The sequence below is a fragment of the Colletotrichum tamarilloi genome (genome assembly GCF_030869305.1).
Source record: "Colletotrichum tamarilloi strain Tom-12 chromosome Unknown Scaffold_5.1, whole genome shotgun sequence".
Classification (NCBI taxonomy): domain Eukaryota; kingdom Fungi; phylum Ascomycota; class Sordariomycetes; order Glomerellales; family Glomerellaceae; genus Colletotrichum; species Colletotrichum tamarilloi.
In genome coordinates, this window is record NW_026849388.1 from 781,039 (window position 1) to 802,803 (window position 21,765).

The 21,765-nt window shown below is 53.1% G+C and overlaps 6 protein-coding genes across 6 annotated transcripts, besides 1 other annotated feature; 3 read left to right on the forward strand and 3 right to left on the reverse strand.

The window, feature by feature from the left end:
* Positions 1-185: 185 nt before the first annotated feature.
* Positions 186-1,393, reverse strand: CTAM01_02373 (uncharacterized protein; the record flags this gene model as incomplete). Its single annotated transcript, XM_060518412.1, has 3 exons — positions 186-405; positions 469-548; positions 602-1,393. The coding sequence occupies 3 exons, from the start codon at positions 1,391-1,393 to the stop codon at positions 186-188; spliced, it is 1,092 nt and encodes a 363-aa protein (XP_060387045.1).
* A 1,916-nt stretch (positions 1,394-3,309) lies between these two features.
* On the forward strand, positions 3,310-5,099 carry CTAM01_02374 (uncharacterized protein; the record flags this gene model as incomplete). The annotated part of the gene is made up of 4 exons (XM_060518413.1): positions 3,310-3,424; positions 3,590-3,738; positions 3,809-4,794; positions 4,943-5,099. The coding sequence occupies 4 exons, from the start codon at positions 3,310-3,312 to the stop codon at positions 5,097-5,099; spliced, it is 1,407 nt and encodes a 468-aa protein (XP_060387046.1).
* Positions 5,100-6,108: 1,009 nt separating this feature from the next.
* On the reverse strand, positions 6,109-7,452 carry CTAM01_02375 (uncharacterized protein; the record flags this gene model as incomplete). Its single annotated transcript, XM_060518414.1, has 6 exons — positions 6,109-6,240; positions 6,296-6,742; positions 6,793-6,957; positions 7,012-7,246; positions 7,315-7,359; positions 7,421-7,452. The coding sequence occupies 6 exons, from the start codon at positions 7,450-7,452 to the stop codon at positions 6,109-6,111; spliced, it is 1,056 nt and encodes a 351-aa protein (XP_060387047.1).
* Positions 7,453-12,770: 5,318 nt separating this feature from the next.
* CTAM01_02376 (amidophosphoribosyltransferase) lies at positions 12,771-14,694 on the reverse strand (the record flags this gene model as incomplete). Its single annotated transcript, XM_060518415.1, has 5 exons — positions 12,771-12,804; positions 12,860-13,715; positions 13,768-14,295; positions 14,357-14,505; positions 14,561-14,694. 5 exons carry the CDS (start codon positions 14,692-14,694, stop codon positions 12,771-12,773), a joined length of 1,701 nt encoding a protein of 566 aa, XP_060387048.1.
* A 3,179-nt stretch (positions 14,695-17,873) lies between these two features.
* Positions 17,874-17,954: a sequence feature (Short protein (CTAM01_02377, KAK1508591.1) was converted to a misc_feature.).
* A 3,122-nt stretch (positions 17,955-21,076) lies between these two features.
* CTAM01_02378 (uncharacterized protein) lies at positions 21,077-21,388 on the forward strand (the record flags this gene model as incomplete). Its single annotated transcript, XM_060518416.1, has 1 exon — positions 21,077-21,388. The coding sequence occupies one exon, from the start codon at positions 21,077-21,079 to the stop codon at positions 21,386-21,388; it is 312 nt and encodes a 103-aa protein (XP_060387049.1).
* A 34-nt stretch (positions 21,389-21,422) lies between these two features.
* Positions 21,423-21,677, forward strand: CTAM01_02379 (uncharacterized protein; the record flags this gene model as incomplete). Its single annotated transcript, XM_060518417.1, has 1 exon — positions 21,423-21,677. A coding segment is annotated over one exon (255 nt), but the record flags the coding sequence as incomplete, so codon positions are not given.
* Between the last annotated feature and the right edge of the window lie 88 nt (positions 21,678-21,765).

The window sequence follows — 21,765 nt, forward strand, 5'->3', positions numbered from 1 at the left end:
GGGACCTAAGAGAAAATGCGAGATTGCGTGGACTGGGTATCCTGCTGTCTTTCCAAACACCATTGCTATGCTTCAGTCGTAACCGTACTTGATAACTTTTTGTGGCTTCATCACTCGTTCAAGTCTCTATAGTCATCACGCATAAAAGACGAAGGCTGTAAAACAAAGTCGGGGTAGGGCGAGTGTCACCGCCGCAACGGCGTCCCCGCGGGTGTGCTGTAAGCGGAGCGGTCGTAGCTCTTGTGCTTTGACCGTTTGCGTTTGAGGGCGGTCCAGTCGGTTTTCCAGTTCTGAATGCTTTGGGCGAGGTCGTCGTCAACATCGGTTGGGCATTGCACTTCTATAGCCTTGAGGCCGAGGCGTAGGTAGCTGAGTTCCGAGTCGTTTTCTTGGAGTTCCTCTTCTCTGCGATGAGTCAGTATGGAAAGGCACACAAACAACCCACAAGGGGACTGTTTCGAGACATACAAGTCATGTACTCGACCTTGGAGGAAGATGATTCTTTGTGCTGCCCGTTCTGCGCGGGTTACGAGAAGTTGGTGGATGTGCTTTACTCTGGTCAGTGGCCTCCCTTCCCGAGTTTGGCGTTTTCATGTCTCACCTCCGATTCCTCTTGACGGGCCTTGAGGTTTGTGACGAGGGATTCCAGCTCGATGTTGAGTTTTGCTGCTTCGGACGCGATGCGGAAAGTATCGACCGCGGGCTTCTTTTCGACGGTGGGTTCAGGCGAGGGCGTATCTCTTCTGAATGAGCTGCGGAAGGACGGTGAGATTTCCGAAAGGCCCGACCGAAACCATGACGGCGAAGGCGAAGTCCACAAGGATTCATGCTCAACACTCCGGGCGTCTGCCGGCCAATTCTTTGGCTTGCCCTGTGGTGTTGCTTGAGGCGGCTCTCCGGCTAAGACTGAATCAATCTCATCAAGCTTTCCGTGCATGGCGCTAACGTTGGTATCAGGGACATCTTCACCCGCGAGGAGCTTTTGCGCCAAGTCGTTGAGCCGCTGGATCAGACCGAGAGTATCTCGGGTATTTTCAGTGTTCTCATTCGTCTTTTCAGTCCCATTTGAATGGGTTGATGCAGTGAGATCATCCTCGGTCCATGAGCGCGCTAGGGGGCTCTTAGCCACCGGCGTCGAGAAATAACCACCGGGCGTGGAGAATTGCTGGCGAGGAGTCGGTGAGAGAGGTGAGAAGCCCCGATAGCTCATCGGTGAGGGAAGAGAGGGCGTTGAAATTTGCGGTGAAGAGGCATGCGGCGTTACGGGGACCGATTTGCTGGTTTGGCTCCTAGAGCGGCGCAAGCGGCCTTTGCATGGGCTGTTGTCGTCCTCATCGTCATTCAAATCGAGAAAACGTAGGCCCAGCCCCGAATCCGATCTGCCGTCCGACATTTCTGGTCATTGAAGTGAAAAAGGTATTTGGACAATGTTTAATAGGGCGGCGGCCGGCCAACCGAAAAACCGGGTCTTTGGCCTCCTAGACAAATAGTCCCCGTGTGTATGTATTCCTCTCAGAGGTATGGGGAACGGAAAAGACGCGCGACAAGGCAAAGAACTGCCGGTTTGGGCTCGATTGCAATGCGACGAGTCGACTCTGCATGCACCGGATGAAAGCAGCACGGCGCGGCAAGCTAGTGGGAGGTAGTATTCCCGAAGACGATCCGAAAGGGCGGCTTCTGGTGCAAATGCCAAAGATTGGGGGATTTTGGGCGTCAGCTGCAGGAGAATCGGGCGCTGTTTGGTCAAAGAGGCCGACCAATTGGCGATGCGTCGAGTCTTGTCTTTGGCGCGTTCGACGCGTGAGGTGGCTCTGGAAGGCGTGGGAGGCTGGTGAAGGCTGGGCGAGGACTCGGGGGGGCTTGAAGAATTGTGGCGCCTTGCATGTGACCACAGGGGTCAAGCTGGGACTGTGACAATGGGTGAACGCTGGAGACGGATTTACCTAGGGCCATTTTGCGAGAAGGGGGAAGGACGCGACCGGGATGTGATTGGGGAGGTGACGGCTACGCAGTAGAGCTGCTAGCATTTGCTGTAGTGGAGGTGCAACTACCTTAAGGTACCTTGCTTAGGGATGCCTACCTTACCTTATGTCAGCATTTACCTCAAGACTCGGTGTGGGGGAAGCAAGCAAGCCTAGGCACGGGCACAGCTCTCTCGGCTACGAGGAAGGGCAGACGCTGAACAAGAGCCCCTCCTCCGCCGCGGTTGACCATCGTCGCGTGCTGTAGAGTTGGAGAAGGAAATTGATAGTGACGGAAGTACACACCAACTGCCACGATCCGTTCCTTTCCGCCGTCCGTCACTCCGTCACATGCCCGACATGTAATCGTGACTCTTGGTTGCCCAGCATTCAATTCCAGGCTAGTAGTGGTAAGTATGTGTGCTGACTATTCGATTTCTCTTGTTCTTTTTTTCTTCTTTTTTTTTCTTTTCGCTGAATCAGTGTGGTTTGACGGCTCGGTCCTTTTTCCGTTTTTCTGGAGCTGGTTTATCTTGACTGTCTCCTTGATTGACAGAGCAAAACTGCTCATTATCTGCACCATACCCAATGTTTATTCTGGAGATACTAATTGTGGTACTGTAAGAGAGCTGTAGATATGTGTACCCACGCTGTAAAGTGAGACAGAGTTGGCAACGCACAGAGAGTCTTGCCGTGATACCGTCGAATTAACGCCCCGAATCACCATTCTCTACCTGGCTGATAGCTGTTCGAATAAAGGACCTAAACATACACATTCGCACCTCGGGCTAAACAATTGCGAACCGTTGTTACGGCCAGAACCGGCGGGAAACTCGCTTGAAGCGCACCTCTACGGTCGGCTATGTAAGCCGGGTCGAGGTACTTATCGTGCTATCATCGAACCATGGGCATAGGCAGTATGACGCCGAGTCGGGGCAAGTACCTGCGTACCATTGCCGTCCGCCCAGAGCATCAGGAACTCTCCACTGAGGAGCCCTGGCCCGGCCTTGTTCCTGTCGTCCCCGGCAATCCCAAGCTCTCGCCTTCTTGAGGTCCCAGTTCCTATTCCGTCTCCATTACCAGAAATAAACCTACACGAAACACCTCCCGTACGCTGCACGCGACCTCTCCTCACTCCCATTGACTATGCGGCAGTAGATCTGGCTTTAATCTTCAACCTCGCCTCCTAATCCCTCGACATCTCTTCCTCCGCATTTCGCCCGCTCGTGTCTGTTCCATGTTGCCCTGCGTCATACAGCCTCGGTAAAGGCCGTCCCAACTCGGTCACGCGGGGTTCGATTCGAATACCTCATTTCAACAGTAGATCGCCAATTCAGAGCCGCCCAACATGTCGTGGAGGAAGACGGATAGGTTGATGGATACCATCAGGCATTACGCCAGTTTCCCGGCAACTGGTGTGAGCTTGAGGCAGATGGTCCAATTTGGAGAGAAGCCTTCAGTTGGTTCGTCAACCCTTGGCAACTCCCCTCCGTTTCCTAACGGCTTGCATTTACCTCCCTTCTGCTCCGTTGCTTGCTGAGCCTGCATGCGATAGCAATGCGCCAGTTCCTACTTGACTAGCTTTTTGTTCAAGCTGCCATAGTGCTGACTGTTCATTCTGCTTCCAGGAACCCTCTTCCGTGCCTCACAATTCCTTGCCGAGGAGCTACCAATCCGCCTTGCCCATCGCGTACAAGAGCTCGACGAACTTCCAGATGGCCTCAACGACATGCCCTCCGTGAAGCGAGTGCAGGACTGGTACGCACAGTCATTCGAGGTATGTCAAGGCTTTTCTGTCGCATAATGCATGAAGGACATGACTCACTGACACTCATCCTTCCGCGCAGGAACTCACACAACTTCCCCGACCTGACTTGGATAAATCAACAAAAGAAAGGCTCTTGAGGCCTGCCAAATCGTACGGGAAAGGTCCAATGCTCTCCGAGGCAACCCGAAACCCGAGCATCGAGGAAGGCCAATATGCCTCTTTGCCGCAGTCCAATGGAAACGGCTGGAGCAAGCAGAAGAACGTCGCCGCACGGAGATATTTTGCAATGGTGGATGATGTCGGCGATTGGCCGCCTGAGCTGCGCTTGTACAACGAGCGCTTCGCCAAAGCCCTGCATGGCATCAAGAGGCGCCACGACGGAGTTGTCACCACCATGGCACAGGGCATCCTGGAGTACAAGCGCAAAAGACAGCGCATGCAGATTGATAACAACATCCAGTCATTCCTCGATCGATTTTACATGTCGCGCATAGGGATCCGCATGCTCATCGGTCAGCACATTGCCTTGACCGATCAAAGCCACCACCGGGATCCCACCTATGTCGGCATCATCTGTACCAAGACCAATGTTCAGGATCTCGCGCAAGAAGCCATTGAGAATGCGCGCTTTGTCTGCGAGGACCATTACGGACTTTTCGAAGCACCCAAGATTCAACTCGTCTGCAACCCTAACCTGAACTTCATGTACGTTCCAGGGCATCTTTCGCATATGCTCTTTGAGACTTTGAAAAACTCTCTCCGCGCCGTTGTCGAAACGCACGGTCAGGATAAGCAGGAGTTCCCTGTGACCAAGGTCATTGTGGCAGAGGGTAAGGAGGATATCACCATCAAGATCTCGGACGAGGGTGGTGGTATTCCCCGAAGCTCTATACCTCTCGTTTGGACATATATGTACACCACTGTGGATCGCACACCGAATCTGGACCCGGACTTTGATAAGAACGACTTCAAAGCGCCTATGGCTGGCTTTGGGTACGGATTGCCTATCTCACGACTTTACGCGCGATACTTTGGCGGAGACTTGAAACTTATCAGCATGGAAGGGTGAGTCGCGCGCTGTGCCATGGACTTATTTTACGTAACCCCAAGCTAACCCCGAATGTAGATATGGCACGGATGTTTATTTGCATCTCAATCGTCTGTCCAGCTCATCGGAACCTCTTCAATAGGGACCAGCAGTCATGAGGGACAGGAACGCTCGAGGATTGACGCTAGGGTTAAGGTATACACTGCACAAGAGGCTTAAGGATCGCGAGATCACGGAGCGTCGGCAGGTTGGAGACGCTCAGGAGATGATGAATCGGGGCGACACCGATCCTGGGTATTTCAAGCAAAACAACGACTTGTGATTAGCCTGTCTTGAAACAGGCCATTAATCGCTCCTCAATATTCGGCGATCGAGATCATGTCGGAGAGCCGAACCCCTCCGTTACTTGATCCATAGCGGCAAGGCGAGGGACGTCGGGGCTTCTACATTTAGGTCGACGACACCTTGAGGGCGGGAGTACTATAAGCCAGCATCATGTTGGAATCTGGGATGGGATCATTTCCGCGCCCGTTGTGGCACGCGGGGAGGACACATCGTTTTTTGTTTTCTTCTTTTGGGTATGGTTTGGGGGCATTTCCAAAAAAGAATTACCCCGGCTGGACAGGAGCACGGGATCACACACACACATTGGACAGGCCGCATCGGCAATGAGACTGGATGGCGGTGGGCGTCTCGGGTTTCTTTTTTGCCACATGTTTCTCTCGTTACACAGTTGAAATACACATGGTTGCATAGGGAACGTTTTGATTTGCAAAGTGAACTGACTATTAGTGAAGTTGCGGTTACCTGACTATCGAGGTACCTGAAAGAGCAAACTTTTCCGTGCCTTCCTTCCCATGATCCTAACCGTTCCGGACCGCCACCGTCCTATCGTTGAGAAGTTGCAAAGTTGAAGAGAAGTCGAACCCCACGTAATCCGTGGAAATATGCCCAGAAGTGCCATCCCTTCGCGTTCCCTCATTTCTCAGGCGTTGTCCCCGTGAAGCTTCCATAGACTATAGCTGCGCTGTAGCTGGTAGCAAACATCAGACTTCCTCCCACTCCTCTAGGCATATGAGGTTGGTCGGTTGTTTGTTGCCGGATGACTTGCCCGTGAACATTGGGACGGAATGGCTCTGCGCTGAGCTGCGATTAAAACGCAGGCAAGAAACTTAAAGAAGCTCGAATAAAGAAAAGGAAGAAAAGATAACAATGAGACAGATGAGGGCGTCGGGTAACCACTGATGGAAATGTTCTCCATGGCGGCATGAAACCACCGCTACCAAAGAGAGTTATTTGGTGCCCAGATGACGCGTGGAAGAATGAGGTTCCTACTCGTCGTCACTGTCGTCATCGCCGTTGCCGTACGGAATGGGGTTGAAGATTGTTTGAGGCTGAGGCCTGCCTCTCTGGAGAGCGCGGTGCTCCGCCTTCGTGAGCTGCTTTCTATCGCGCTGACGATCCTTGAGAGTGCGTTAGCAGGGTACTGAAACATTGGAAAGTGATAGATGGACTTACACCGGGCCAGGGACCGCTAGGCGCAACGCTCGAAGCGGCGAGAGCCGTAGTGTTGGATCCGGTCTCGGGGCGACCTCCCTCGTAGGTATAGCGACTCTTAATCATGGAAGAGCCGCTGGACTGGGTAGTGGGGACCTTGGTCTTGATATGCTTCTTGCCAGCCGAGTCGTAGGCATTGAAGTCGACATCAAGGAAGGTGTTGTGAAACTCGTAATCACGACCTGTCTCAGTGGTACCTGCGATAGCCGAGGTAGCAGCAGAGGCAATGCTCTCGCTGTCCAGGCCGGAGGCGCCGGCATTGTAGCTAGCATGGCCGACATTTCTAGCCCCAAGGCCGATCGGGCCAGCAATGTAGGGCTGACGAGTCTCGATGCCCATAGACTCAATGCGAGTCGAGAGGTCATCCGCGGCAGTGAGGCCGTTGGTTCCAGTGACGGGAGCGAGGGGCTGTCAGCACATTAGTCTTGTTCAAGTTGGCAGTTCATGGTCTTTCTTACCTGATCAACCTCACTACGGAAGTCAAAGATCTCAGAGGGATCAGTCGGCAGGTGACTCACGTAGTCGTCCGTGTTCTCCAGGGGGTCCAGTTGAGTGTTAGGACCGGCCCAGGGAGTGTAGCCGGGCTCCTGGGTGTTGATCCAGTGCTGGCAAGACTTGCAGAACTGTACACAAAGATGTGAGCGGAAGTGGAAATGGTATGCGTCTCAGGTACTCACGTTGACGCCATTGGTTCTGTTGTTCTTGGAAAACTGGTCCAAGGTCTTAATCTCGTCACATGGACCTTCACATCGAATCTCATTGACGGGTTCACCCGAGTGAATGCGGCAGACCATGCCAGTGTTGGCACGGTTGACTCGAGCGTGTCGATCAAGCTTGTCTTGAACAAGCTTCTGCTGCTTCTTAGAGAAGCCGGACATCGGCTTCCACTCACCGCCAATCTTGCAGCGATACCTATAAGAAAGTGTCAGCGGTGTCAGAGACTAGTCGCGTCGGCACAATTCTCGTATATCGCAACTTACTTCTCGGCCATGTTCTCGCCAAGCTTCTCACCAAGGTCCTGGGAACTGAGAAGTATTTGTTAGTGCCATTGACCACAGTGAGAAGACAACGCTGCATTTTACTTACCTGCCAGGACGAGAGGAGTAGTAGGAAGACATGGCTGTGGTCTCGGTGTGTGTGTGTGTGTGTGTGTGTTGGAACCTGTATATGTTGAGAAGATCACCAAATGTTTTTGGCGTGAAGAGTGGGAGGTAGAATGAAGGGTTTCTTGACGTGGAGGCACAAGCAACAAGTAATAATGTGAATGTTGGTGTTGACGGATCTGAAGAATTCTTGAGAAGGATTGATGAAAGATGAGTATTGAGGAAAGGATTTTGTAATGTCGATGGGAATTTCCTGGGGATTGAGTGTGTGAGTGAGCAAGGAGGGATAAATGGAAGGTTGGAAAGAAAGAAAACTCGGGTGAACAGCCTGCCCGTTAGGCAGCCAAGGGCGTCTAGAGAAGGCGCGTTTGTTATTCCTCGTCGTTCCTACCCTTCTCAAGGCAGGAACAAAGGGATGGTGGGAGGAAAGAACGATGGCCCAGTAGAGCACCTGAGCAGTCACTCAGCTTGAGACCGAAACATCGCATGATTCATTCGCTTGATCAATCACTCCAAGAACACCACATCGTGACTACACAGTAGGATAAGAACAGGCAGTTCCATGGAATCATCTTGAAAGTTTTGCACTTACTCAGTACTCAGTGGTTTCCTTAGTACCTTATACGCATATGCTAGACGGCCAATAGTATGTCAAAGATTAGACACACGTGAAGTTTGAACTGTTACCTTGGTCCAGGCGTTCGGCGAGCAACCTGATGCATTTTGACCTTGAATAACATATTTGCCATCGATTGCCACTTCTCAATAAGTAGCTACCTATCTAGTATGTCGATGAGCTTAAGTGGTTGCTAGACTTAGGAGAACCCGCAAGCAGGATACTCCAACTACTTGCCATTTACCTGGATGGTACTAACGAGTCCCTGAGGCACAAACATTTACCACCGAAACAGCTCAAGACAGCAAGGGTTCCCCTCAAGCGAAGAACGTTCCTATGGATTGGGAAGAGACTTCGCAAAGCTGGCCTGGCGGCTCTCTCTCAGAACGCAGTCTTGCTACTGCCACTACCTTCTTCTATCATCACCGACTATCGTTCTTCGTCTGCAGCTTAACGGTTTCTTCACTTCCAGAGTCGTAGACTTACGCATCGACATATGGAGAGGAGCCCATACAGGATTTTATATCGATGCTGAACAGTGTACATTCAGAGTCAGCCTAGAGCCGGTGCATAGGATCCGCTTCCAATATAATGAAACTTCTTTTGGAAGGCAAGCACATACGACCACACCCATCAGAAAATTCGGGATCCCGTCCGCTCTCCCATAGACAAGCTGATGAGGGCCAGATTAGTAGTTGAGTCGGTGACGATCAGCGAATACCTGGTGTTGTATGTTTTTGCTTTTTCAAATGACCGGCCACGACCGTTGTAGTTTTGCGGTCGTATTCCGTGTCGTCAGCCGCCACCCGGAGCCACCTCCGACGAAAGGAAAAAAAAAAAAAAAACCTACCGGCGCTGTGGAACCCCGGCAGTCAGACGCATAAAGCTTGTACACTTCCGGCTCTCACAAAAAGCGGCTTATGCACTCAATTCACATGGTTCGGTATTGATCACATGGAGAACGTTCCGTTCGGCACGATACTCTGTTGTCCGGTGGACGGCAGTGGATGCCCGCGTCTCCATTCGGTAATATACACCGCTGCATCCGCCGTCTTACTCAACCTGGGGTTCCATTCGGTCAGTCTTCCATCGTGAAGGGGAAAAAACGAGAAGAATATTCCACAGCTTCCAGAAGCGGAATCGAATCTCCACGCCTGGCAGGGCGCTAGACTTTACAGGGCGTGGGGCTACTGCAACAGCGGCCTCTATGTAATTCTCAGTTCAGGGCCTTGTCTCAACGAAATTTCGAAGCGAGGCGAGCGCGGGGACTCTTTCCTACCGTTCGCGAGATGGACGAGAGAGGGGAGGGGGTGTTGGAATACGATTTCTACGTTCTGCTCATCTCGCGTGAAGCTTTCCAAGGGTCCAACAGGTGGCCCTACACTAAAACGAAACAGCCTTTTTGAATCACGGTAGAGGGATCGTCGAAGATTCCAATACATCTGCGTCGTTGCCACGGGCACCTTTCATATCGCGGCATCCGGACTAGGAAAAAGAGCTTCTGCCCGGCCACGCGGCGGCTCCGGATCGGCGGTTTCCCAACTTCGTGGGACGAGATGAACCGGATGCTTCCCAACCACCCGCGGCGGCCCTCCCCTCCCAGTCCCACCCTGAATCCCACCAGCATCCTTCCAATGTCTGGGCGTGTGTGTCTTCAAGGGCGGTGGTTGGTCCAGTTGCAATAGCAGCAATCAACGGAATCGTGCAAAAAGAGGATGGGAAATTTTCCGTTGCCCAGAGATGAGGGTGACGAGAGATGGAGCAATCTGTAATCACCTCACAGGACCCCTGGAGGATATGTACCTATGCAACAACGGAGATGCACAGCGTCAGAACTCTAGGTCCGCACAGGTGCATCGGCAGCACGACATCGTGATCTCCGCGCCCACCCCGAGTCAGCACAAGGATGAGTGAAGCGTGGCTTTCTGGGAAATAGATGTCCATACGGAGTATATCCACCGATCACGAGATCACGTTCTGATCAGTCACAAGTTATTGCAAGACCCCTCCGAAATTGGCACAACGCCATTGTCCCTACGAGTCTCGTGTAGAAGCCAAGAGCTAGCGAAACGAGAGTGCCCGGCCTACAACACTCCATTCGCTGGATGAAGAGTTAGAGAAGTGGTCGCTAAATCATCCTCCACAATATGAGGTCCAGCGGCAGCAGAATAGGCGGGAAGCATCCTGGCATAAGGGAGGCTGTTAGACAAGGCGGGACAGCGTAGCCCGAGAGGAGTTATTCGCTTCGCAACGCAACCACGGACGAACTTGAGACGACATGGGGCCCGGGCAAGGAACCCGCGGCCCAGAGCTTCTGGAAGAAGTCTGTTGCGCGTCGCATGGTATGCGTATCCGTATGGATAATGCAGCGCAGCAGGTCCGGAGGTCTGCCTTGCCCTGTTCACGAGACAATTCGCACGTCCCTCCCCTCCCTCCCCCATGGTCATGGACGGGACAGAGGGGATTCAGAATAAAGGGGGGGTGGTTAGTGGAAACACGGGCGACAGATTGTATCACGACGAAAATCCCACGAGGGGTCCCTGAAAATGGGCCAATGCTCTGTTCTTTTCGAGGAAGCGGGAAACCAATCCTAATCCCCCCAACCCCTTGTCTGGCAATGTTCGAGGGCACATTAACGGCCCCCAAGTAAAATCATCGAGAACGAACTCGGAACAAGAAACACTCTATGCGGAGCCAAAGCCCCGCGCTTGTGCGTGCGATGGGATTGTCCATCATCTCGCTGGTTCCATTCCTCGAAGTTGGCTATGATAATGCGGCCATGCAGTGCTTTCTCAAGCCCAGCTGAGCATGGTTGTGGGCTCGATACCTTCTACCAAAAGACGCTGTGCCACAAATCCAGATTGGCCCGAATCTTTGGGGGCGTTAGAGGGAACGGAAACCCGGCCAAACCTTGGCCAAGTTCATGCCCGTCACCAAAAACGTCGGTGACATTGCAGCCGCACGGCTTGCATTTTGCATGGCATGGGCCCAACCAATCTGCCAGGCATAGGATAGGTATCGACTATTGCCAAATGGCATTGCCCATTTGGCGGGGTATGTTGGCCAAAATGCCAAAACGCAGCCCGTCCCAAGAGACCGGCGGACGGCGCGGGCTTTGCATTCCCTGGGATCCTGATCCCCCTCCTCCTCCAAGGGTCCGACCCTGAAGAGAAGCATAAAGCTGTGCAGCATTGAACGCTACCATGGCCGGCGATTGAAGGTGACCATGTCCATGCTCTCTTATTGCCAGGCCGGAGCATACAGGTGACAGAAGAGCCCGGTCTCGTAGTTGCGAATCCACCACGAGATGATCGCCCTCCTTCGTCTTCCTGCCTGCCTGATGGGTTCACTGGTGTGAACTTCTAAAGTATCTGTCAGGCTGAAAGACAACCTAGAGGCAAGGCGAAAGGGTGCATCTAGCAGGCGAGAAAGGGGTCGTGGAGTCCATACGATGGGGGCGCTCTAGTACTAGTGGAGAGATTGTCTTACCTTAGTCAACGTGTTGAAGATGTGGCCGCGGCGGCGGCGGCGATGGCGCCAACAGAGGAGGGGAAGGCCAGTGAACCCGTTCACTAGGTCAATAACTTACTCATACAGGCGCTCATCTTCCTGGCAACTTGACCCATTGAGATTTACTTCATCTCACAATGCAGCCAGTGGGCGGGCGGGTTTCTCTCGCCCAGCAAAGTTTTGGGCTTGGATGGGATTATTGCGTCTGGGCTGGCACGGACACTCATTACTGGGAAACTTGAGCAAAAGGGCGATTATTCCCCACTAGCTGTCATTCCAAATGGACGCCGGCCGTCGAACCGCGGATGTGCCGGTTGGTCGTCCGGGTCCCATGCCTTTGCAAAGTTCGTGCCAGGTCCCCTGGCCATGTACCTCTTTTTCCTCATCGTCTTTTTTCTTCACGGAGGTATTCACTGTGAGAGTTTCTTTCCCCATCTGTTTTCACTAAGCAACAAGGGCCCTTGGTGGGAAAAGATACAGGCACTGGGATAAGGGCTGGGGTATGAGTCGTGACGGGCTCCGTGCGGAAAGGCTACCTACAGGCTACAGTACCTGGAGGCTGGGAACCAGTCAGTCCGGCTTGTAACCTGACCACTACCTGTGGGAACGGGAAGAAGGGAAGGGGGGAAACGCTCCGATCCATCAGTGACGACGGTGGATCGTTTCACGGAATTTCTTCACCGTCTGGCGCGGATGGAGAAAACTGACCGGTCGATGGAACCCTCGGGCTCGGGCCTACGAATACCTTAGTGTAGATGACACCAAATGAAGCGACGTTGACTGTGATGATGTACAAGTATGAAGCGCATGCACTTAACCGGGGTTGGCCACCCTGGTTCATATTTATGCAGAGGCTCTGGATATCTCCTTAGATTACTCATGCTACTACCGGGTACAATCCAACGACGACTGATGGCCACCAAGCAGTTGTTTGAATGGATGATTAATTCTTGTGAATCATCTATGTGCAGGACGTTCGAAAAGAACCCTATGTACGGACGACCATACATACCTCTCTCTCTCTCTCTAACCAGCCGAGTACCAAATCAAGTACCCAACTCCAAGCCTGAGTAATAAACCTCAGAGATGAATGCAATGTAGTTCCAAAATACCAATCCCTCCCCAACGCCTCTCTTGAATTTTTGATTTTCTGTATACCCCATTTCCGGCCTTTCTTTGAATAGTTGCGTGAGCATCTTTGGATCGTCTAGTTCCCCCCCTCATGAGCTGCGTTGTGGATGCTGCAAGCCGTTTAGTCAGTCAACATTCCCCATAGTGCATGTTCAATGTACATACCCAATGTCCGCAGGGTTTCCCGGGGACTGCGGGTCAGCTCGTGTCCGGGCCGCCAAGCCATTGGTCTTGGCGATTTTAGCAGCAGGAGTTTCCGCAGAGTCCGCGGGGCCGGTATTCACGGGGCCGCTGCTGGCAACAAGCGCCTTACGCTTTCTGCCGCTGTTGCGGGCATCGTCGAGCTGCTCCAGGTAGGCCTCAGAAACAGGGGTGACATAGCAGCCGCTGAAAACGCCGATCTCGAAAGTCTGCGTCTTGGGGTCACGAGGAGAAAGCTCGGCGCATGAGGCCACGAGATCCTCGACCGTCTGGTAGATGATGTCATCAGCACCGATTTGCTCGGCGATTTCGGCGTTGGTGCGTCCATGAGCAATCAGATCCTTTTGCGATGCCAAGTCAATGCCGTGGACATGAGGGTGGATGACCTCGGGCGAGCACGAGCTGAAGATGACCTTGCGAGCTCCGGCCTCACGCGCCATGGTGACGATCTCTCGGCTAGTCGTTCCGCGAACCACCGAGTCATCAACAAGAAGCACGGTCTTGCCCTTGAACTCGGAATCAATGGTGCTGAGCTTGCGGCGAACGCTCTTTTGCCGCATCTGCTGTCCAGGCATGATGAAAGTTCTGAAGACGTAACGGTTCTTGACGAAACCCATGGAATAGGGCTTCCTGAGTCGCTCTGCCAAAGCTGCAGCAGCCGTGTTGGAAGTCTCGGGGATAGGGATGACAACATCGATATCCTTAACGGCCTCCTCGCCCAGCCGAGCGATGATATTGTCAGCCAACTTGATACCCTGGCGGTTGCGGGACTCATGGACACTGATTCCATCAATGACACTGTCAGGCCTTGCAAAGTACACTTGACTACGTCAGCAAGTCCCAGCATCAGTTCCAAGATTGTAGCTTCTTACCGTATTCAAAGATGTCAGGGCTGTATGAAGCCGGCTCCTGAATCTGGTGGAAAACAGGAGGGCAGCCCTTCTTGAAGAGAACAGCCTGTCCAGGCAAGACATCGGTGATGTTCTTGAAGCCCAGCTGGCGCAGAGCAATCGACTCCGACGCAACCATGTAGTCGTAAGCGTCGTCATCAGGGTTAGGAGTCGACTTGCGAGAACCCCAAACCAAAGGACGGATACCATCAGGGTCTCTGAACGCAACCACACCATAGCCAGCAACCATGATGACACTAGCCCAGGCACCCTGAATGCGCTTGTAAGTGCGCTCAAGCGCACTGAACAGATCTGTCTCGTTGATACGCGCCTTTCCAGTCTCATTAAGCTCGTTGGCAAAGACAGACAGCATCAGCTCACTGTCACTGCTGGTGTTGATATGCCTGTGAGCGTCCTTGTCCAGGAAGGCACGGAGCTCGGCAGCATTGGTCAGGTTGCCATTGTGCGACAGGCAGATTCCATACGGGCTGTTGACGTAGAACGGTTGAGCTGTGATCTGCGTTAGCCTCTCAAAGGCCGTGAGGTGTCACCAGCACAGCTTTGTTCTGACCTTCAGCACGTCCACTGCTTCCCCAGGTAGGGTAGCGAAGATGACCAATGCCCATCCATCCAGGCAAGTCAATGACCCTCTTGCCGTCCTTGAAGACGGTCGCTGCCATGCCAGAATCCTTGTTCATGAAGATTCGTCCTCCATAAGAACTGCTGGTGTCAGCCAAAGCCTGTAATTGGCTAGGTGTCCTTGAGGTTCCCTTACCTAGTCGCAATACCGCAGGCGTCTTGGCCGCGGTGCTGAAGAAGGTACATGGCTTCATGGATGTCCTGCGCAGCGTCGCAGTTGTCTTCATCCCGGTCATAATGACCCATGCAGATTCCAAGAATTCCACACATCTTGCCTTGCTCTTTGCGGTATCTTGCAGGAGATCAGTGATTCTCGAGGTCTATCCAATGCTTCCGCGTTCCAGGAAGCTTGGCAAACGTTTGCGCAGAAGGGACCAGCGTAGTTATGGGTGTTGGTGTTCGAGATAGCTTCGGTCGTGGGTGGTGGCGGGGTATCCGATGGCGGGGTATTTTTTTTTTAGTTGGACAGGGTCCACGCCGTGTTTTCTTCGTGTTTCGGACTTAGGGAAAAGAGAGTCGGGGGAACGAGGCAACACGAGATCTTCGGGACGAAGCAAGCCGGCCTCTTCGAGAGAAAATGGATTGGCGCTCGTACTTCGACGAGGGAACGGTAAGGCTCCAAGAAGGAAGAAAAATATTTTCGACAAATGTCGTCGGCGAAAAGCAATTGGGGTAGGAGCAGAAAAAAAATTCCTCCAACAGTCGCAAACCTTCAGAAGGAATGAATAAGTGGGGCCGATTATCGGTGCTTTCTACCACGCGGTGGGAGCGGCATGTGCGGCAGGTTGTAGGTACCTACGCCCCGGATAAGGCTCCGTATCAGCGTTCCTCGTGCTCCCACAGGGCGCTCATCGCGTTCTTGTCGAACCCTTCTTTCCGCAGTAGTGGACCTCTTTGTTGGCTCCCGTGAACCGTTACTCCGGTCAGCCTGCATCTTGAGGGATTTCACCCTCCCACCGGTTCAACCGATGCATTCCGAAAGCCCGATGTGGTTGTAGGCTGAAAAGGGTAGGTCCAGTGACGGTAGCCACGTGGTGCATGTGCTACTAGGCCTTAGGAGATAAGCTGGAGGACATGGAACCCGTGAGGGTGCACCCCAATTCTGGCCGCATGCGGTGTAAGTTGGTGGCACTGAACCGAAGGGACTGATGGAGCTGGCGATGAGAAACTGGGGAGGCAGTCATACTTCAGTCGCCATCATTGCCAACTGCGAGCCTCAATGTCAAGCAATCGTTGATATAGTCAACTTTCTCTAACAGTATACCCTACTAAGTATAGATCGATTCAAATACTAAGCAGGTACTCGATTGCTTTGTGTATACTATACTTTGTTGCATCAGACTTAGATTTGACTCTCGTTCGGATCCCCTTCGATAGCAAGGTACGTAGATGGAGTTGGTGGGTTAGAGAGCATTGGATTAAGATACGCCCGGAAACCACACCAGGTGGTAACAGCCCTCGCGATATCTGGTTTTTGTCAATGAGGTTGAGTCTGCATGAGCCACCCACCCATCTTCCTGTTCCTTATCTTCCGTCAGAGACAAGAGACACAGGCAAACGCTACTCTTTCGTTTGCTGGTTTCTTGGGCGGAACGAGGCCTTACATTCTCGGGCCGTTCTCCGCCAACTGGACATGATGGAACTAGGCACTTACATTTTCCATGCCGGCAAATACCTCCCACCTGTGGAAAGAAGGATCCTTGAGTCGGTGACTATGAAAATTCGTGACATGTGCAGATATGTGGATTTCCTCAAACCATCATTTCCCCGCAGGTATGACTCTCCAAGCAGCGGTGAGGATCTGGAACTAGGTCAGATGGTGCATCGCTATCTTAATATCATTGACATCGCATTTCATTTCTCTCCCAGCTCTATACATATAGCGTATGGTATGTGTTTCTCACTTGTAGGGCCAAAGCCCTTGAAAACCACCAAATACCCAATCTATCAGCAAACCATAGCATGTAAGACTGCGTGAGGTGAATTGTGATAGAGACTCACAGTCTGAGTATCCTTTATCGGGGATATTCAGTTAAACACATATGAGCAAAGATCGGCTATAAGAATATCCATCATCGCGAGCTCCATACCCATGCACAACGTTTTATGCAACAAGTGGATCGTAGCCCGGTCATACCCCTGGTCGAACGCCTGGTCTAACGGGCAGTGAGCACAGATCTGGTCGTTCTCAAATTGCCCCGGGTGCGTGGTGCCCAACGTTCCTCCGTAGCTCGTCGATCAGCGTCTTTCCTCATCAAAGTCCCCTTCCAAGGATGACGGTCCCCTCTGGTCCCTCTGGTCCTCTCTAGCTGCCAATCTCACGGAAAGGCCCGTGGAATTGTGAGGAGGGGGAGGGGGAGGGGAAAACTATGAAATAAGATACTCGTTGGGCGGGGGTTTGACAAACATCATTTCCTTGGGTAGGGAGGCCAAAGACACGTCTCGAGACGACGACGTCGAGTCGAAGTGAGGTGACACCGGTCAGTGTCGCATTGCGACGTGCTCGGTCGGTGTTCAACTTGTTTGCTTCACCAATGTCGCTGTCGTCGTCGTATCCTCCGTGCCATGAGTCTGTTGCTTTGGCCGCATGTTCCTGAGACTTGGCGCGGTGTCAATCGCAGTGACAGTTGCATAGACGCAGCGACGATAGTGTACGCACCCGCGTGCGCACCGCAGTGCGCCTGCGGCAAGGCGGCAAACCATCTCAAGCAACCAAACGTCCTGATAGTCTTTCGACTCTGTAGAGGCAGGAATCTCACATACGGTTGATGGTAACGGAGGCAATCAGGGGCGGGGGGGCCTTGGCTACTGTTAGAGACGGCGCATACGCCTACATGTTCCAGACGTTTTCCATACTATGGGCCCAAGCAATAGTATCGATCATTTTTTTCTCGGCAGGTTGCGGCGGATTGCAGTGTGTCATTCGGTTTGGGCATCTCCACTGATTGTCTCATTGCGACAAGCTGATGGTTTAGAACGAACGGGAAGAGGGCCTCTTTGCCCCATGAGCTCCGTTCGTTGGCATGGTCACCGGTGAGCTTTCCCAAAGCATCACAAGTTCCCTAGGTTCCAGAGTCCCAGAGTCCCAGTACGGATACGTAGGCGAGGGAAGACTGAAGAGAGGTGGGCAAAGAAAAGCTCAATTGTCAGTTCCGGCTCCCCGTGTTCGGGTCGAGCTTGATCGAGAGCTTCGAGGCACGCTGAACAGGGCGCCCTGTTCTGGTTGGCGACCCCTTGTTGCCTCGGCCGGTTGGCGATGTGCGCCATCATAAGCCCGTGGTCGACTTCTGACCCAAGTGTCTGGTAATTGGGTATTACGGCGGAGGAGAAATCAGCCGAGCGAGTCATCCTACATCGACAGACTTTTGTAAGTTGGTGGCTTCATCGGAGAGTTGCTGAACGTTGGACGGCGAGTTAATAGCAGCACTGCAACCTCACCTGCTGGCGCCATGCATCGTGCTATAGCAAATTGTAAGTGCAAAAGTGCATACGTCAGGGGAGCTACCTTTTTCTTCCTCTCGATACCTTAATCAACGAAGGATTGGCAAAGTGCTCTCGGTTCTGCGTCAAAAAGACCCCCGAATGCCACGGAGGAAGGTCCTGAAGTTCATCACCGCGGAAGCAGGTACAGTGCTCATGTAGCTCCCTGCCTTTTCTGGGCTAGAGCCGGCAGGAAGGCAGGAAGCGCCCTCCACCTGCATTCTTTCCCTCTGCGCCCAGCGCGACATGTCATCATCCGACATCCAGTCTCTCTGAGGCAGGAGGCAGGCAGGTACGGATGCTCCCCTCCTGATTCCCTTTCCCGCAACCTTCCCGCCGTGTTTCATCATTTCTCCTGGGTCACCAAAGTCAACACCAGGCTGCTGGGAATCTGGGCTCGCCCATTCGCACATCAATGTCGAGCGCCAGCCTACCAGGTGGGCTGCCTCCACGTTTTTTGCTCCCCTGTGCCTGGTTTTTCTTGTTCCTGACTTATGGACGTGCCCACACTGACGCGCTTCTGGCTACAGGATCAGGTTCGCACCGACAATCCCAACCCCGCCGACGTCGCCTCTATTGTCTATCGGAGAAGAGGTCCAAGAGAAGGAGGAGATAGTCAATTGCTGGCTACCTACGCAGTATGGTTTCGGCTGATGTCACGGCGTCTCTGAAGATCGGATATGAGTGTATGTCTCTGGAGTAGCTTGTTCGCAAGATGACATAATAGGCAGTTTGACGAGACCCAGACCCCCTTCGGCGGCATCACTGATACTCCATCCTCATTTTCACCACGAGCAAATCAAGAAACAGTTCCAGGCAAGCAGGAAGGCTCTTCAGGCCCGTTCCGCAGGCCCCGAGCTAAGGTAGCACTGGGGGGGGGGGGGGGCAGGCAAACGAGCCGGCGACGAACAAGGGCACATGGCGGATGCCCATAAAGCATGTTGGTACGAACAGTACTCCGTAACACACCATATGGATACTCTGGCTTGAGTTGAGGCTTGAGGACGTTTGGATTTTACTCTGCTTCTGTACTAGTAGCGTGTGGATTAAGTTATATGATTGTGTCGGCCGATTCAGAGGCTTATTAACTCAGCGTCTAGGGCTCAACGGCGAGACATGAAACGACGAGAAACACCTGCACAATTCCCAGCATGCAGGGTGGGTGTTTGCATTTCCCAATCCCACCCGAGGTGGTGATGAGATTTGCAGATTTGAGAATGGAACTCGTACGCATTGCCACACCTACCCGTATTCTACGAGCTACCGCGCTTCATCAACGGTTTATTTCACGGCTACCGCGATAGGCCCGTCACTACCTAAGGCTCATCTTTGAGTTACTTGGCCGGATCATCAGCTCTCCCCACCATTCGGATGCTTCCATTCGCCTTCTCTGCCCCTGGCATTGCCAACTGGTAGTATTCAATGATGCCGACGGCGTTGATGCGGCAGTAATCCACCAATGCAAGGCGGGCCAGGTACCACGTACCTCCCACACAGCCAAATGGGAAAGATGTGCTCCGGTACCTGAACATCGCGACGCTGGGATGCTTGACAGCGTAGTTGGACACACGGGCCTGGCATAAATGGCCCTAGCCGGCGTTTGTCTGCTGTTTCGGGGGCTTGTGCGAGCAGCCAAGGTCGCGCCAGATCCATCGGAGGCGCTATGTATGCACAAAGCTGGCCGTCTTCTATTTTGTGTTCTGAAAAAGCGACATGGTGCTACGGATACCGCCCGCGGTGACAATCCAGGCGTGAGGCCCAACATGCCTGCCAGTCAGTCTCGGGCAGCCTTCGAGGTTAGCGTTTGGGCCCTAACGTGGCGCCTCCCGGCCCCCCGGCTGGTCTACTGGTTGGCGTGGACAATTTCCCATCGTCCCCTTGCTTCTTACCTCTTTCGCACTCGTTCTGCCAGCCGGTGCCGCTTGCTGCACACCACACGATGAGCTGGCTGCTGCTGTCAAACTTGGAGACCCGAGGGAAAGGAATAGTGAGAGAGGAACGCGGCAGCTGTCCTATGACTACCTAGGTAGGCGGCAGGTACCTACCCATACGGTCGAAGCTGCTACACAAGCGCACACCGCTGACCTGGCTCGTAGACATCACAGTACAGCTGCGGGCTCGAACTCGTCACGTCCTGCCAGGCCCCGGTTGTGGTTCATTCGCGTCGATGTCGCGTTGCCGAATGAAGCGCCTCAGTACAGATACGTACCGATGGAACCAAACGTTTACCTAGCTCACCGAGATACCTCCTACGTATCCAGATAAGGTATGGAGGCGTGGGAGGTAAAGCACGAGGTGAGGTTGTGGAAGAGGACAAGGATACGTACCTGAGCTACCGGCTAGAAGTCAGGTACGTACTGTGCCTGAGCTCACACCAAGGTGACCAAAAGTGACCAAAAGTGACCAAACGGACGGACATGAGCTGCATCCACTTTCCACCTTCCCCGAGCTTGCGGCCCCTTTTTCTTTTTAATCTTTTTTCTCATTCAGAGGTGTGATGTGATGGTGATGCTTCAGTCCATCCACCACTACTAGAAACACCATTTTGAGCTCGGTTTCATGGATTGAATTGACAATTAGCCAGATGGAGACGACGAAAAGACACACTGACAACACAGTGGTCCTTTGCCCCGACATCTTTAGGAACTTGGACCTGGACCCCTCCGATCACTCCCGCCACCAAGAGACCCTTTTTCCTAGCTTTCAGGGCTTCCAAGTGGCACTAGCATTGGTGATGAGCAACAAGCTCGCGGCAGCTCGCCAGGTTCCCCTTTTCTCCTGCTCCCCATGTTGTGCGAGAAGTGGAAACGAGGCTTTATGCGCTTGAACCACTTGTACCATCCAACAGCGGGCAACCTGACACGGATGACAGCCTTTTCCCTTTCGCAGACGCGGGATGCAGGCACGCAGGACAAGGCCACTTTCTTTTTCACCTTTGGGTCTCCAGTTTCTTGCACCCAGATCCGGCCGTTCAACGTCTTGAGTTCAGGGTTGTCTCGATCAATGACCGTCTCAACCTCGACGAGGCTGGGGATCAGTCACTACCATTTTATCCGTACGCTATGATTCCCATCTTTGCCGATGTGCCCGCATTGTTCCCCTCCTGGTGCCCTACGGCGATTTCCAAGGTTTGCTCAATTCCCAGGGTCTCCCTCTCATACTCGTCATCCAAATGGACGACGAATACACTGGTATCGACCCGGACTCTCTACGTGTCGCGACGAGACGACACACACACACGCTCTCACACACACATAAATGTACACAGGTACACAAATACCAATCGTTTCCTGGAGCACATCATTCACCAGACGACGAAGACCCCCGTCCCAGCCGGCCCCAGCCAGTGTCGTCGAATAAGGCTGCAGGATTCCCATCGCGGAGCTCCATTCTTGGACCTGGTTCCCCGTCTTGCCCTGCTGGGCGTGGCACGCTACATGCGCGTACCGTCAGGAACGTTACGGTGTACACTACTTTGGCCTGAGGTACTCGTCTCTGTCCACGGATAACGAACGTATGCGGTCGTGGACTCGCAGCAAGACACAAAACCCCAGGTACAAGATATACACCACTTTGGCCCAGTATTAGGCAAAAGCTGTTTGGTCCTGTGGTTGTTTTGCTGGCATATCAAAACACAACACATACACAACACGCACCTTGCATTACTGCGCAGCGCCGAGGTGCTCACCTCTTGTTCAAAGTTCCTCCTGCACGCGCCCCGCGCCACAGAAGTATTGCTCCAATCCAGAGTTTGTGTCTTGATCCGCTGTTGAGCCGGTTGAAGAGGAGTCAATTTCGTCTGGGGCATTATCCAACGGCGTGAACGGCTTGCTCCCCGTTTTCCTACCCTGGTTGGCCGCA